The 18637-nt window shown below is 27.1% G+C and overlaps 1 protein-coding gene across 8 annotated transcripts in view; it reads left to right on the top strand.

Moving 5' to 3' along the window:
* The window catches only part of LOC110650630 (probable serine/threonine-protein kinase PBL5), an 86519-nt gene that overhangs the window by 61774 nt on the left and 6108 nt on the right, over positions 1–18637 (top strand). For 2 of the 8 annotated variants that reach the window (XM_058149731.1, XM_058149725.1), the window contains exons 9-12: positions 14746–14848; positions 17691–17763; positions 17872–18237; positions 18409–18495. In XM_058149731.1, the coding sequence (XP_058005714.1) occupies positions 14746–14848; positions 17691–17763; positions 17872–18237; positions 18409–18495 (629 nt within the window). Of the gene's footprint in view, positions 1–10483; positions 10739–10969; positions 11549–13471; positions 13556–13677; positions 13749–13883; positions 13967–14121; positions 14258–14689; positions 14849–17690; positions 17764–17871; positions 18238–18408; positions 18496–18637 lie in introns of those variants that run through there. The other 6 variants (XM_058149723.1, XM_058149719.1, XM_058149710.1 and 3 more) reach the window with 6 other exon arrangements.

Raw genomic sequence — 18637 nt, 5'->3', positions numbered from 1 at the left:
AAGACCACTGAACCTAGAAATGCCAAAAACCAAACCAAATTGCTGGCCCAAATTGGGTCATAAAACTATCCAGAATTAGGTTGTCCAGAAATTGCTCGACATAAACTTACCATACCAGTTTTGGCAAAATAACCATAACTTAGTCTACAAGAACTCAAATGTAATGAAACCAGTGGCAAAATGTCCACAAGACACAGACCTACAAAATTGGTGTTTTGACCAAAACCCAGAAAATAAGAGAACTAGGTCAAATAGTTAGAATAAGTCACTGCGTCAAAACCTGTAATCTAACTAAACTTCACTTGACCCCAGAATAGTCTTTTAGTCATAACTCTCACTAGAAAAATCCAATTGAGATTAGCCATACCTTTCCAGAAACTTAAGAAATAGGGCTACAACTTTGTTTTAGGAACCATCCTCAAATTATGAATTTAAGAATCTCAAAAAGTGACATACAGTCACTATCCTGAACTGAGCCCTGTTGGCACAGGGTATATGAACCCAAGTAAGTTAATTGGCCATAAATAATTCCACAAAACTTGAAAAATTGTGATACAAATTTCTCAATGATCATAAGAAATAGGGCAACAATTTTTATGAAGATCACCATGCCTAAAAGTAATTGTAACCTATTCCATTAATTAGGTAAAATTTAAGTCTAAAAGCTGCTTAGTTAAGGAACCAGAATCTAGGAATGAGTCAGTTATGGTTATCCAACCATAACTTGAGTTCTAAAAATCAAATTGATATGATTCAAAAGGGAAAATAAAGATAAGACATAGAGAAACAACTTCCATGAATGAAGTATGACCAAACAGTGGCTACAAACTAATCATATGGATAGGTAAAAGTAAGACACAAAAACTGAAACTAAAGAAAGGTCCATGAGATAAATTATCTTATGGAAGGAATTTAATCCTAACAAGCCATTAAACACTAAACCACATGAAAGGGTATGTGGGACTTATTTTCCCACTATAAAGTGATATGTACATTTTAAAAAAAAATAAGTAATAATGTGTAATTGCTAAATGTGATATGTAAAGTCAAAACAGTGAAACTGAACCTAAAGAAAGGTTCTTGAATTAAATTGTTTTTAGTAAGAACTTATCCCTAATAAGTCTCTACATGCTAAATTACATAAAAATAGGTATGTGGGACCTACTTTCTCACTATAGGTGACATGAAATTAGTTGATACATAAAATGTAAATTTATCTAAATGGTTTGTTAAACACATAAGTCATAGGAAAATACACTTGGAAACTATGTTGCCATCATATATGAAATAACAATACTATAAATATGTATAGTACATGACATAAAATAATAAGAGTGATAAATACATAAGTTATACGAATATGTAACGCCCTTGCCGTAGGTAGTCCGTACATTTTACTGTTCTGACGACTAATGTCTGTTCGGACAGTCAAAATGTCTAAAACTATACCTAAACTACAGTGAGGAGGCATAAATTGAAGAAATAAATGTTAAGAAAATATAGAAAAAATTTAGAGAAAAATAAATTAAAGTTTAAAGAATTTATAAATTGGTATAAAATAATAAAAATAACCCGATGAGCACCATGAAAGGCATTTTGGTCATTTTACCCCTAGAGGTGAATTTTGACTTAAATGTCAAATTAAAATTTGGAAATAGAATAATTAACATAAATTAATTTTATGAATTTGAATTTGGAAAATGGGAAGAGAAAGAAAAGAAAAGGAAAGAAAAGAAAAGAAAGGAAAATAAAAAGACTTATGGCATTTAAAGAAAAGAAAAATAAGCTTATGAAAATTTAAAACAAAATTAAGTACAATAAAAAAATATAAATATATAAGCCACATAAGACAAACCCCAACCACCTTCCTCTTCTTCCTCCACTTCTTCTCTCTCTCCCTCTCCCTTGTGCCGCCCACCTTGCCCCTCAAGTCCTCCATTAATATTCAAGCTCCAAGCTTGATTTGCCAAGCTTTCACTCACCAAAACCCATAACACTCTTCATTAAAAATACTCCCCACACCCTAAGGAAGCTATAGATACCAAAAAGAAGCAAGGAAAGTGAAGTTTAACAAGTTACAAAAAAAGGTTAGTGCTCAAAACTCTTAATCTCTTCTTTAAGCATGAAAATCATGCTAAACTAAGTGAAGATTTACATGAAATTAAAAAGAAAAATTTGAGAAAGAAATCCTTGAATTTGGAAGCCCTAGAGGAACCATGAAAATGATGGATTTTGTTGGTTTTAGTTTAGTTAGGGAAGTTAATTAACAAGGTATGATATGTGGGAATTGATTTCATGGTTATATATATGCATTTGATGTTTGAAATTAGGGTTGTGCACTTGAAATTGAGGATTTTGTGATATTTTTGAATTTGACCTAATTGTGTTGAGATTGATGATAATAGAAGTGACATGTATGTTTATTTGGAGTTTGGAGAAGGTGGAGATTAAATTTTGGGAGTGTCAAATTTCTGCAGGTTGGGACTCAATGAGTCCAGTGTGTTTGTTGAACCCTAACTGACAATGTGTGACTCCAATTGGTATGAGGCCAATTGGAGGTGTTTTGGGACATCCAAACCTTCATTTTTCAAGAAGAAACCCTACCCAAATTCTATCAAAATCATGACCAATTCTCTGCCCAAACCCGGATGACCTAACACTGCCAACCCAGAAAATGACCAAATGAAGGTCATAACTCTCTCTATACTGGTCCAAATGACCTAAAATTTCATCAATGGAATTTTTAGACATAGGGCTACACTTTTCATGAAGACCACTTAACCCGGTTTTGCCTTTAACCAATTCAAATTGTTAGCACAATTTGGGTCATTAACACTGCCAACCCAAAAAATGACCAAATGAACAGTACGTGTTCATTTGGTCATAACTCTCTCTATACTGGTCCAAATGACCTAAAATTTCATCAATGGAAAGCTTAGATATAGGGCTACACTTTTCATGAAGATCACTTGACCCAGTTTTGCCTTTAACCAAATCAAATTATTAGCACAAGTTTAGTCACTAAAACTGTCAACCCAGAAATTGTCCCAAAATACTATTCCTTTGGTATTTTGACCATAACTTGAGTTCTATAACCCCAAATTCAGTGATTCAAAAACTGAAATTTAAGTTTAAACATAGAGGAGCAATTATTATGAAGGAAGTGTGACTAAATAGACATCCTAACCTAGTCAAATTCCTAGATAAAGATAACACATCAACATAAACCTAAAGAAATGTTTATGGGAAAAAATGCTATATGGGATAATTAAAATGCTCATAAGGAAAATTAAATATTAAAAATGATATAAATATGTAAATTAGGACTAATTTTCTATTAATATGAAATTAATAGTACCAATGAATAGTACTAGAAAATAGTAATAGTGAATAGTACTAAATTAATTAAAAATATTTAATTATCCATAGTATACCTAGACTTATTTATTTAGTTTAGATAAATTGGTATACCAGTTACGGACTACAGATAGCAGTACTGCCTACCGAGAAAATCATGAACTGATAATATATGTGTAGTATGATTGTTCTACAGGCTATATGCCTACTTACTGGCAATTGTGCCTACTTTATTTCTGGCTTTACAAGCCTGACAGCGAGTCTCGTGTCCGATAGCTGGCCTCGTGCCTGACAGACATATACTGGACAGACATATGGCTGTCTAACCAGTATACACCCATGCATCTAGCTTTTATAATTTGTTATAGGTTTCTTGGGCACTGATAAAAATTAATTAAGACTTAAAATACAATAAGTAATAATAAAAGATCCCGATAATGTTAATTGTTTCCAAAGAGTAACAAAAATATAAAATACCCAGAAATTATGAGTTGCAGATATTATTTCAAATGTTAAATTATTGTTATTATAAATTATGCACCACTAAGCGTTATGCTTAGAGCGTTGATTTTCCATCGCGTAGGTACTGGAGATCAGTCCCAGCAGCCGCAGCAGCAGCACCAGTAGTGCACTAACAGAGCTCTAATCAGATCTGCTATTGTCCAGAGTCACCTCACCGGTCTTTTGTATTTTGGTAGGGCCTATGTATAGACTAGTATTTTGGTTCATTATGTTTAGTCATGATGTAATTACTAGTTTATGATGTATTTCATTTTGGACTTGAAATGAAAACTTAAAATTTATTATCTATGAATTTCCATATGAATACAATAGATGACACTTCATTTTGAGATCTCATAAATAGTTGTGAATGATATGATAAAAGAGAATATTATATGGAAATATGTGAGATGACTATGACTATGTTAACAGGTGATAGTGGAACCCGTCAGATGCTAATAAAACAGAGGAGGATCTGTCCGGGTCTCCACAGAAATTAAAAAAAAAAATTTACACATAAATTACTTGATTTAAATGACATTAAAATTTACAATAGACATGACAAGACAAGATAGGGTGCTCCGGCACCGAATGTGGCACTTCTTGCTCGGCTATACAATAGACGAGTAAAGGGCGTCACAGAATAAGTACTTGGGACCTATGGTCCCATTATAATAACATGGGAATGGTATAAAGCATAGGTAGTACATGAAGTGAAATAAAAATATGTTATGAACCCTTAATAGTACATAGCATGAAATAATAAAACTATAAATGCTTAATAGTACTAATTTGCCCAAAGTATGCTTAGGCTTATATGTATATAGTTGGATCGATTGGTATACCAATTAGGGACCACAGATAGTAGTACTGCTTACAGAGCAAATCATGAACTGACAATATATGTCTGATATGATTGTTCTATAGGCTATATGCCTACCCATTGGCCATTGTGCCTAACTTTATTTCTGGCTTTACAAGCCTGACAGCGGGTCTCGTGCCCGACGGCTGGCCTCGTGCCTGACAGACGTATACTGGATCGACATATGGCTGTCTAACCAGTATACACCCATGCATCCAGCTTTTATAATTTGTTATAGGTTTCTTGGGCACTGATAAAAATTAATTAAGACTTAAAATACAATAAGTAATCATAAAAGATCCCGATAATGTTAAAAAGATCCCGATAATGTTAATTATTTTTAAAGAGCAATAAAAATATAAAAGACCCAGAAATTATGATTTACAAATATAAATTCAATTGTTTAATTATTGTTATTATAAATTATGCACCACTAAGCGTTATGCTTAGCGCGTTGGTTTTCCATTCTCGTATGTACTAAAGAGCAAAGAATGCCACAAAGAGTGTTCTGGACAGAGTTCCGACTGTAGTCTGCACGACTGCAGTCACCTCACCAGTCTTTTGTATTTTGGTAGGGCCCATGTATAGACTAGTATTTTGGTTCATTATGTCTAGTCATGATGTATTTCATTTTGGACTTGTAATTAAACTTTAGATTGAAATGAAAACTTGTAATTTATTATCTATGAATTTTTATATGAATGCAATAGATGATACTTCATTTTGAGATCTCATAAATAGTTGTGAATGTTATGATAAAAGAGAATATAATATGAAAATGTGTGAAATGAATATGGACATGTTAACAAGTGATTAGTGGAAACCCGCCAGATGCTAATAAAATAGGGGAGGCTCTGTCTGGGTCTCCACAGAAATAAATATAAAAAAAAAAATTCTACACATAGAATACATGTTTTAAATGACATCAAAAGTTTACAATAGATATGATAAAACAAGAAAGGGTGCTCCGGCATTGAATGTGGCATTCCTCGCTCAGCTACACTGTAGACGGGTGAGGGGCATCACATAAGGTATTCTTTTACATTTTCAGTTTGTGGAATTGTTGTCTTGATGTTGTTGGCAATAGTCATTCGTAGAAACATTAAGGCTTAATTTGTTTGACCATTTCCATTGCTTATGGTACAACTTCTCTTCTTCACTGCTTGTACCTGTAATAGGAGTGGGTTTGTCTTCCAATAATGCTAAGTCAAGTTCCAAGACACCTAAATGGAACTTGACTTGCTCACACTATTCAAAGAAGTTTAGCCCGTTGAATACAATAACAGATGAAGCTTGTGAATGAAGAGTAATAGCTGCAAAATATTTATACATACTTAAATTAAAATAGATTCAGACAATTCAAACAATTAGAGTATACTACAACTCTCCTTTGGGTAGATACTATAATATACTTTCTTAAATTAAATGCTTTTAAATTTGATTGGACAATAATTAACTTAGATCAAATATATATATTGTCTTCGACATCCAATATATTTGATGAAATATTATTGTCATCATAATTCTCACTATCATAGAATAATTGATTTACTTTTGAGTAAAATCCTTAAGTTCTGATGACTAATGGATATCAATTAATCTATTTTTTTATCATAGGCATTTATTAGTATGGATAATTGATAATTTTTATATGTATGTAAACATCATTCATAGTTTGGCCACTTTGGTGACTAACAAACTATTAATTTTATTTTATTTTAATTTGGCCACTTTGGTAACTAACAAATTAAAATAAATATCATAAGGCATCCGTATAAATTATGTATTTTAATAAAACTAACATTTATTCATTCATTAGGTTTAATTACAAATCTTAATTAGATTGGGTGGAAAACATATATATATATATATATATATATATATATATATATATATATATATATATATATATATATATATATATATATATATTCTATTTTCCTTACTTTCGGGAGAATATGTTCCCAAAAGAATTAATTTTTCCAACACGTTTTCTTCATCATGTTAAACTTTTATGGTCTAATTAAATTTGGGCCAAAACTTTAATTTAGTAATTAATTAATTAATTAATTTTAAGCATCTTCCTTCACAAACATGTTTTCACATAGTTTGAAATTCATGGCCAAAACAATTACGCCACTTTGATATATAATAATTTTTTTTATTTCTTTTAATTTCTTTTTTTTGAGAAAATATGATCTTAAATTTAAATATCTTTATAACGCGATTTTTTTGTTGTGTTAATAATTCTCATGCCCAAAATTTAATTGGGTTAAATTTTAATAATATTATTATAATTATTTTAATCATTAACATTAATCATAAAAATTTCATGATCTACACTTTAATTTTACCCATATTTAATAACAAGTAAGATCTTCAATATTATGTTCATCATCATAAATTTAATTGAGAAATTTAATTGTTCAAAATCTAGGGCTTTGATACCACATGTAAAAATTCTTAATAGATCATAATAATTATAAACATAATGTGAATCATAAACATAAAATTCAACCATCACCCTAATAATGGATCTTGACCAAATAAATTCTCACAGATCTAGAAAGCGTACCTGATGCGAAGTTTAATTGAGCCATACTAATATTTGAAAGGGACCCTTTAATTTAATAAACTGATTTCTCTGACCCTTCTTGATTCACACACAAGACTTTAGCGATGGAAGACTTTCTTGAGATGACTCTATTATCTCTGACTTTATGAAAGAGAATGTGTGTGACCTTATGAGTAAAGAGAGAACTAGCTTATATATATATATATATATATATATATATATCCAAGATTTAATCTGGTACGTCTATCAAGTATCCTTATACAATTAGTATTAAGATTTACTTTAATTAAGTAATCCTTGTATAATTAGGATTTATATAAATTAAAGTAAACATCAATTAATATTGGACCACATTAAATAAATTGAATTTGACTCATATAGTAATATTAATTACCGGACAAAATCTTACATGAACATCTTTTTTCTATAATGGAATTTTATCTTTGATTTTTTTTTTTTAAATAAGCGTTATAATTGATCTAAGACCATATAGATCTGCTAAATTCATTTTCATTCCCTGTTTAGGTCAAGCTTAGACTACTGCTCCTTTATCTACAAAAGAGCAATCGGAGCTTAAGCCTCTTGGCGATGGACAAACCCCACTTCCGTTGCTTGACAGTCTTCGAAAGTTTTATGCTTACATACAGCCAGCAAAGGCAACAGGGGATTTCACCAACAAAAACCTAATTGGAATGGGTGGTTGTGGTCAAGTTTTTCGGGGAAAACTTCCAGATGGTAACGTGGTTGCCATTAAGAAGCTTAAGTATAGTGCTGGACATGCGGAATTGGAAAGGGCGCAAGCTCAATTTGAGACTGAGATTAAAACCATTAGCGGCATCCGTCACCAGAATCTTGTAAAGGTGATAGGGTACTACAGTGATAAAGCTGATAAATTGATTGTTTATGAGTTTGTTCCCAACAAATCATTGAGATATCATTTGCATGGTCAATCCTTTCCCTAGTTTAATTTACTTCCAAATATAGCATGCGTGATTATTACTACTTATACAGAGATGAGGTTACGATTGTTAAAACTCTGAAATCTATCTTTAATTTCCGCTTTACAACTTTTTTTATGTATATATATAAAAAAAAAGAGTATACTGAATGATTGATCTGGAAAATATGATATTGTTTCCTTATAGAAGGAAAATAACATTGCAGGAAAGGATGATACGATAAACAATTGGGCAAACAGAATGAAAATCACCGTAGGCTCTACTAAAGGATTGGCATATTTACATGAAGGATGTGAGTATTTGCTATATATATATATATATATATTTCAATCTAAGTTTGTGAATTGGTATTGAATATGTATATAATATTGTCGTCAAAAATCATACCTACACAAAATAAGGAATACAAAATTTAACGTGGTTCAGCGTAAGCTTACTCTACTAATAAATTCACTATCAAGAAAAAATAATTACAACTACTAATTATTTTTCTCACTCTCAAAATCACTCGAATTCAATACACCTCTCTACTTTGTGGGCTCTCTGTAATATATTCCTTATAATGGCAAATCAACTATTCATATATATAGACCACTAAAATCTATTTTAGAACTCTAATTATTAAACTTAATACGTTATAAATTAATTATACTTCCTAATTTTAATTGGACTTAGACTCTAACAAATATCTATAATACTATACTCATGTATTCATTAAATATATTTAAATTAATTATTTATTTTAATTTATGAAAATTTTTGCTATTAAATTATACTTTACTACCTTAGAAAAATTAGTGGTGGATGCATCTAACAAAATGATCAAATGAGGAGTCAACTCAACTTTCATTTTACTAAAAAATTCTTATATATATTATTTTATTTTATTATTAATTTTTTTATAAAGTTTAAAATTAAATAAAAGTATAATCATATTTTATCTAAATAAAATTACACTAATTATATGTGTAATTATTTTTCAAAAGACTGTTTAATCACATATAAAGAGAGATATATATTTAATAATATTATAAATTTTAATAAATTTTTTCAAAAAAAAAAATAAATTTTAATATTTTTTAGGATCAATTTAATTATAAAATATTAATATAATATTTTTTATATTTGTAAAATTATTTTTATAATTTATTTTTTATGTGTTAACTCTAAAAAAATTTTTCTAGTACACACGTAATAAAACAAAGAGGTAATGGGCAGAAACATAATTTCAGAAAGTCTAGACAGGTGGCTACGCGTAGGAACACGCAGATGGCCGGCGGGTCGCGGACGCTATCCAGACAGCGTTTGCGCGCTGCAGCTGTCACCGACACTTTTTTGTCCTTTTGTTATTGCGCCCGCCAGCTGCCACCGGAGAGCCTCAATTATTTTTCGAAGAGTTGCATTATTGAATAGACAAATAATTATCGAAATCCTTGAATATTCTAATGGATTAGAATATTTATAGACAAAAAGTATTAGTTACTAAGCAAGTGTTTTGTTAGTAAACTTTTGGCTTCATGTTCAAATAAATTTATTTTGAAATTTTTGTTTTAATTTATTCATTATTTTTTGTTTGAGTTTAAATATGTTATTTTTATAAAAAAAATTAAAATAAAAATTTTTTAATTAGTTTTTATAATTTTATATTTATAATAATAATTTTAATAAAAAATATTAATATTTTATTATTAAAAATTTAAAATATTATTATTTTTAATTTTTTAGCAAAAATTATAATTATTTAATATATTTATTAAATTCAAACCGAATTGACTGGTTAAACCAGTAAACTAATCTCTGAATAGATTTAGATTTATAATTGAACTAAATAAAGAAGTGATTCAACGTAATTCGATCAATTCAGTGATTGAATAAGTGAATTGATATGAGTCGATTAAGTGAATTCATAAAATCTCTTTTTTTTATTTTTTTTTATTTTAATATATAAAATTAAACTTAAAATATTATAATTATAATTATTTAATTTTAAATAACTAAAATTTAATTAATTATATTTAATTAATTTTTAATAATATTGATTCAACCATTAATTGATTGAATCATTGATCCATCCACTCAATCTCTTCGCTGAGTTAATCTTCACACTAGATTTAATAACACTGCTATTTAACTTAAACACAGAGGTGGAAATTAATTAATATAAATCTTTCTAAAAAAACAAAAAAACCTGTAAATTGATAGCAGTATAATAATAATAATAATAATAATTCTGTTGCTTACAATATTAAAAAAAAAAAAAAAAGTCTACACCTTCGCAGTTCGCACCCACCCACCTCCCTCCCTTTATCCCACTCCGCTAGAATATGTAACAGAATATACAAAGAAACCTGTTCAGGCTCCAGCCGCCGGCCACCATATTATTACGGACTTTTGTTGTAGTGGTCATGTTGGCGAAAGTGTAGCGACCGACTCTGCGACTTTTGATGGGTTGCTTCTTGAGCAAGACCAGTACTGACTCTAGAGGTATTTGCTTTAGCTTACACTTTATGATGATTCTAAAGTAATAGAGCCGTAGAGGCTTTTGAGTTACACTTTCATTTATCTCCCATGAAGGAATCATTTCATTTCTTATCAGCGGGTGTTTAAATGTAGAGCTTCTGGGGTTTTTTTTTTTTTTTTTTCTTTTTTTCCCGAGCTGTACTTTTGAGTTTTCTTTCTTCCCTAACCAATTGTGGCCTGTTATAATTTGGTCAGATGATAGATCTAACTTACCTGCACCGCTACCTCACCAGTCGATAGATCCGATTGAATCTAGCTCATCTTCTGATAAGAAGAATCCAAGTCATGCACCTGCACATCTATCTCACCACTCACCGTTTCTAGATCCGATTGAATCTAGCTTATCTTCTTATGAGGAGAATCAAATTCATGCACCTGCGCAGTCCTTGGTTATAGATCCAATTGAATCTAGCTCATCTTCTGATGAGGAGGAGAATCAAAGTCATGCACCAGCCTCTGAGAATGCTGAAATACATAAGATGAAGGAATATGGTTTTAAAGAACTGGCAGAGGCAACTGATTATTTCTCCAACAACTGCCTACTTGGTGAGGGTGGTTTTGGTCAAGTCTTTAAGGCAATCTTAGATGGTGAAGTGGTTGCTATCAAGAAACTTAAAAAAATAAAGTTGGAAGATAAATTGGAGGAGGGCGAGTACCTTAGCTGTGTGAAACACCCAAATATTGTTAAGATGATTGGGCACTGCACTCAGGGAGCCGATAGATTACTTGTTTTAGAGTTTGTTCCCAATAATACCTTGACAGATCATTTACACGGTGAGTTCTGTTTTCCTAATGCACTGAGACATTCTTCTCTCCTTTTATTTTTATTTTTTTTATTTTTTATAGTTTACACGGAGGCGTTCATACATATATATCCGAGCATTTCTTTACACTTCAAACAACTTCGCACACACCATTTCCCTAACCTTACTGTACACGGTTCTTGAAAATTAAGGGCCTGTTTGGTTTAACTGTTGAATACAACTGATAGCTATTAGTGATAATCATATCGATGGTGATAGGCGATAGCGATGATGATAATTTGTTTTATGTTAAGTGTTTGGTAAAATTATATTTAGCTGTTGCTGTTGATATGTGAAATGACTAATAAGGGTATATATCATATAATTTATTTAATTTTTAAATAAATATAAAATTATAAATTTATTACATTATATTATTAAATCAAATATATAATTATTAAATTAATATATTATATTATTTAAATAAATATATAATTATTAATCTATTACATTATAGCATTTATTTTATTATTGAAATAAGAAAATAATTATTTTTTAAGATAATTAAATAATTTTAAAAATATAGATAAAATAATAAAATATTTGTTATTGTTAATAGAAAAATTTATAATTAATTTTAAGTTTTTGGATATAAATAAATATTTTATATTTTATGTTATTAATAAAAAAATATTTTAACAAAGTTGAAATACGTTAATTAAAATGTTAAAATTATAAATAAAAAAATAAAAATATTAATAATATTAATTTTTAAATTAAATAAAAAAGGATAATATGGTCAAAATAAAAAATAAAATCATATCAGCTATCAGCTGATGAGAAACAGCTCTAAAAATAGAGCTGATACAAACTGCAGCTGATGGGTATCATATCAATTGCCCATCAGCTATCAGCTCTATTTTTTTAAGCTTGCCAAATACCACAATTTACCTGTTTGGGTATCTATCAGCTATCAGCTGCACCCAACAGGTAAACCAAACACCCCCTAATTCGAATCATTGAATTAAATTTATTTTGATATTTTAATTTGATTCTGATTCTTTACTAAAATCAAACCAAAATAAATCAAATCATTGAATTAAATTTATTTTAATATTTTAATTCGATTCTGATTTTTTATTAAAAATTAAATTAAAATCGTACTAAAATTAAATTAAAACCGAATTGAGAACAAAAATTATATATATATTTTTCTATATTTTTTTAGATATATTATAGACTTTCAATATAAATTTATATATTTATATATGTATATATAATTATAAACTAAATACAACCTAATATTATATTTCTTTTTTTTTTTCTATATTTTATTATAATTTTAGTTATAAATATATTAAATTATTATCTTATATATATATATATATATTCTTAATTATATTTATATTTTATAGTTAAATATTATATAATTAATAAATAGTCAAAATATATATTATATGATATACTATTATATTACATAATATATTTAATCATAAATTATACATACACTTTATAGTTAAATATTATATAATTTAGATATAGGTAAAAGATATATTATATGATATATTATGTATTAATAATTCAATTCAAAACTTAAATATTAATTCAAGTGTAACTTTTTAAGGAAATAATTATACAAAATTGTTTTAAGAACCAAGAACTGAACCGAACCAAAATCGAAAATCGAGAATCGTACTGAACTGAAACTGAAACAATAAAGAAGCAAACTGGAATCATACCGAAATTTTGATTTGGTTTGGGTTTCTAGGTAAACCTCGAATCGAACACCCTAACGGGCACATAAAATAAATCCTTAACCAAGAAATAATATAAATCAATTTAGGATTTATATTATTTTATCCTAAATTAATTAATTACAAAATCAAATCGTAATTAATAATTTTAAAATATACATTTTAATATTCATTGTGTTTGTTTTACATATTTTTAACAGAAAAAAATAAAATTTTGGAATGGCCGACGAGAATGAAAATCGCCATAAACTCTGCAAAAGGGTTGTTATATCTACATCAAGGTTGTAAGTAATTCCACTTCTTTCTAAGCTTCTGTGAGTTATTGACGCTTGATTTATTTTTAATTTTTTTAGTATTAATTTATTCCCATTAAAGTTTTTATTTCTCTCAATATATATTCATTCAGGTAGACCTAAAATTATACATCGAGATATCAAAGCAGATAATATTCTTCTTGACGATGACTTTGAACCAAAGGTAAAATATTTTCATAAGAAATGCAATTTTAGCATTTAAATGCCAAAATATTTTTATAATATATTGAAAAACTTTTTGTAATTTCATTAATTTGATGTTTGGATATGAGTTAATTTTCATAAATCATTGATTCAGGTGGCCGATTTTTCACTTGCAAATTTTTTGCCGAATACCGGTAATGTTAACCACATTACCAGCATATTGAGGGGAACTAACGTGTAAGATATTTTTTTATTAATTAAGTGATCTAGTATAATTGTACTTATGAATATTTAAAATTATAATGGAGAAAATACCACTTTTAAGGGAACATATTAGTGAAGATTTTTATTCTCTAAAAAAATAAATTTTAATTAAGTTTTTTTTATTGCAGTTATGCAGATCCAGAATATGGTGATATTCAAAGAGTATCAGAAAAATCAGATGTTTATTCTTTTGGCGTTGTACTTTTAGAGCTAATTACAGGAAGAAAATCTTTAGATAAACAAGGTGACACTATTATTAATTGGGTATGACACTAACTCATATATATATATATATATATATATATATATATATATATATATATTAATTTTATTATAAATGATTAGTTTTATGCCCCATTCCTATGGACTTTATTTTAATAGAAATTTTCAAATATTTAATCATTTATAAAAAAAATAATAAAGAAAAATACTCCTCAATAAAAAATACTTTAATTAATTAAAATAAATTAATCAGACAAATATAAAAATATATCAATTTATTAATAATTTAACATATTTCTTTTATTTATATTTTTATATATACTATATATAATTTATGGGTTTAGATCCCTTAAAATATATCTAGCCTTTACATTAATCATACGCAGGAAAAGAAATAATTGTAATGATAATAAAAGATTAAAGTTTTATTTTGATAAAAAATATTAACAAATACTTTTACTTATCAACATTCAGGCTAAAGATCGGATTGGACAAGCATTGGACAATAATGAATATGCCAATCTTATTGATTCCAGACTGCAAGAATATAATGAGGAGGAAATGATAAGAATGATTTGTTGCGCTGCAGCTTCAGTATATAAACCTTCACATTTTCGGCCAATAATGAAACAGGTAAATATCTATACCATATATAAATGTTGTGAAGATTAGTTTTGTCAAAAACTTTTTTTATTTTTTAAATTAATTATAATTATCATTTTAGTATTTCAATTTATTTTAATATTTATATAAATTTAAAATTTTTAATTTTAAAGTTTATATAAATTTAATGTTTTTAGTTACACTTAATTTCATTTAAATATAAAATTTTATATAAAAATAATTATCTAAAATAAGAAATTAATAAATAAAAAATAAAAATACAATTAATATATAATCTACCTATATCTATCTTTATATAATCTTTCATAAATGTACGAATGAGAGAATGAATTTTTAAACTAAATAAAATACCCTCATAAATTTATATTATTTATAAAAATTAATTGATAAAAATTAAAATTTTATTTAAATTTTAATTTTATTTTAACTTGGAAGATGAATAGTGTCATAATTAAAATCTTAACATGACTAGGATTATATAAATATAATTTATTTAGAAAAAAATAAAAACTAAGGCTTCATTTATTTAATTTAGAAAAAAAAATACTAATTATCCATAAAAGGCTATACACAAATTATGACAAGCTTTAATTATTTTGTATATTAATAACTAATAGCCTAATTAGAATATTATTGCATAATCTTTTTCTGAATTTTAAAATTGCATTAAAAGATTATAAAGAGTGAAATTATTAAAGTTTAAAAATATTAATAAAATTTTAGTAAAATTTCCAATAAGGAATTTATTAGGAGAGGAAAATCTAAAAGCCAATTTTATTTTTAGCTAATTTATAAAATTTTTATTTATTAAGGTAAATTAAATTAATATATAACAAGCATCCAAATAAAAGAAGAAGTTAAATTTTCATATTTTTATAAGGATTTTAAATTATCATTATAAATTTTTAATTGAATATGAATTTCATTATAGATAAGAAATTATTTCAATAAAAATATTCAGACATACTGAGGGAGACAGAAGAGGAAGAAAGAGAAAGAGACGAAGATAATATGAGAGAATAAAGGGGTAAGAGAGACATAGAAGGGAGACTGAAAGACGAAAAAAGAACAGAAAAGTATGATATTTATATTATTTTCATTTTTTATAGCAATGTGAGGTCAACAAGTTAATAAAAAGTTTAACAAAAATAAGTTAAAAAATATTTTATTGTACATAAAATAATGTCTAGGAATTTTTATATTAATTAAAAACAAAAAACTTAATGAACAATGTCATTATAAGGGATAAAATTGTGAGACAATAAGTAAAACTTACACAAAAAATTATAAATTCATTTAATTCCCCAATATAAGCGAAATAACATACATTGTGAATGTATCATATTAATATATAATGTGTGCGAAACTCAAATTTGATTATCTCATTTTGATTAACAATTTGTTATGCTATTAATAGTATTGTTTCACTTATTTTTATTATATGCCATCCATGAACATATATTCCAATAAAGTTACAATAAAAATATGTAGTCAAATTATTTATTCTAAATATATTAATATGCATGAAAATTAAATTTAAATTAATATTCATATAATATATAATTGTTAAAGAAAAATGAAATTATAATATTTCAAAAATTTTATTGTAAATATAGAAAATACTTCTAACAATAATAAAATAATAGATACAAAAATATTTCAAATATTTTTAGAAGCTAGAGTAGTACAACATGACCTATAAGCATTACACATTTATGAGGATTTAACTCAAAATCATTTAGAGTGTAGAAATAGAATCCATATAGCTAACCTCAATAAATTTTTAGGATAAATGATTAGTTGGGTTGAGTATTTATATATTATACTGCATTAACTACATTTTAATATTAATTATTAAAAATTTAATAATAAGTTAAATAATCAAATTAATATCTAATTTTTATATATATAAATAAAATAATTACATGTTATAAACTATTTATTACAAGTACTTAAATATATATATATATATATATATATATATATACTCTAATGTTGGTGTTTGTTTATGAACATAATGTATAAATTTTTTATAATTTCTCTTAAATTATAGATGATGTTAAAAAATCTTATTAGATTCGTTCAAAAATATATGATTGATTAAGTATGCAAGTTTTTTTTTTTTACTAAATGATAAAAAAAATTAAAACTTTTAATTGTATCAATTATGTTGGAAAATATTTGAATTATTTTTATCAATTAAATTATTTAATTAAGCTAATTGCTAAAATTAAAATTGGAACTAAATTGATAAAATTAAAAGATTTTGTTAACAGTGAAAAAACTTTTAAAAATTTGAATTTTTTAATCATTTGGCTTTTTTTTTTTTAACATGTTTGATTTCATTTTCGCAATTTTTACTTCTAAAAACAATCTCATAAATTAAAAAAAAAAAAAAACTATGATTTTACAGTTAATTTTTTAAGTTTGGAAAAGTTTGGACCTCGATTAAGATATTTTTTTTTCGTTTATATAGTGATTAAGCAATCATATGCTAGTATGAATTGTGTTATTGATTAATTTTTTTTTTTAAAATGATGGATTGTAACGAGATAATAAGAGTTATGAGAGAAATATATCTTCAAAAAAGTTTATGATAATAAGAGTTATATTTTTTAAATATAAGAGTTATGGAAAAAGTTTTAGAGTTAGAGAAGATGTTAAACTAATTTAAAAAAATAATAATAATATATCTTAAAAAATAAAGTTAAAATAAATCTGCAATATTCTCATTAATGGACTCGACATGTAAAACGAGAATCAATAAAGGTATCTTGTACAATCAAAATATATTTTATTTGATAAACTATGGCTATATATATATGTATAACCTTTTGAGATTGTCATGCAGATAATTAAAGTGCTTGAAGGAACTATGCCTCATGTGAAGATTATGAATTGGAAAGACATCGAAACTCTACAGGGTACTATATATAAAGTTCTATTTCTTATCACAACTATGAAATGCCATTTTTATTTATTTTCTTTGTAGATTAAATATGTTTTATGTGTCATTTGTCCATCACGTACAGGAAGAGCCACTACTGATCTAGAATCTGTACTTGGTGTTGAGAGGATACAAATTACTCCACAGAAAATCTTTGCTTATAAAGAACTAGCAATGGCAACTGGTGGTTTCTCCAACGTCAACCTCCTTGGCGAGGGTGGTTTTGGTCAAGTTTATAAGGGAACACTTTCAAATGGTGAAGTTGTTGCAATTAAGAAGCTTAGTCTTTCGTCTAAACAGGGGGAAATAGAATTTCTAATGGAGGTTGGGACGCTTAACCGCGCCCATCACCAACATCTAGTGAAGCTAATTGGATACTGTGTTGACAGAGCCAATAGATTGCTGATATATGAGTTTGTTCCCAACAACTCCTTGGGAAATAATTTACACGGTAAGTCCTTACCTTTTGTCTAACGTGCAACAAAAAATATGACATAAATGGATAGATAATCATATGGAGGAGGTTAATAAGCATCGTTCAAATCAAGCCCCAACACCCTCTTCCCTTTATATGTATCCAAAAAGAAAAGCAAAATCATGTACAAGATTTCAAAAATTGCAGGACAGGACAAAGTGATTATCAATTGGCCAACCAGAATGAAAATCGCTATAGGTTCTGCAAAAGGATTGGCATATTTGCATGAAATCTGTGAGTATTTAGCTAATAATAAGCCAAATTTTTGTTCATGTTTGAAGTATTGGTATGGCCATTGAATTTCACTTTAATTTTATGATATATGTATATTTAGGGCGATTGACAAAAAAAGTGTAATCAAAAAATATAAAATACT

Source organism: Hevea brasiliensis, chromosome 1 (genome assembly GCF_030052815.1).
Source record: "Hevea brasiliensis isolate MT/VB/25A 57/8 chromosome 1, ASM3005281v1, whole genome shotgun sequence".
Taxonomy (NCBI): Eukaryota; Viridiplantae; Streptophyta; class Magnoliopsida; order Malpighiales; family Euphorbiaceae; genus Hevea; species Hevea brasiliensis.
The sequence above is the reverse complement of the archived record's forward strand: the minus strand, read 5'-3'. Positions and strand labels throughout refer to the sequence as shown.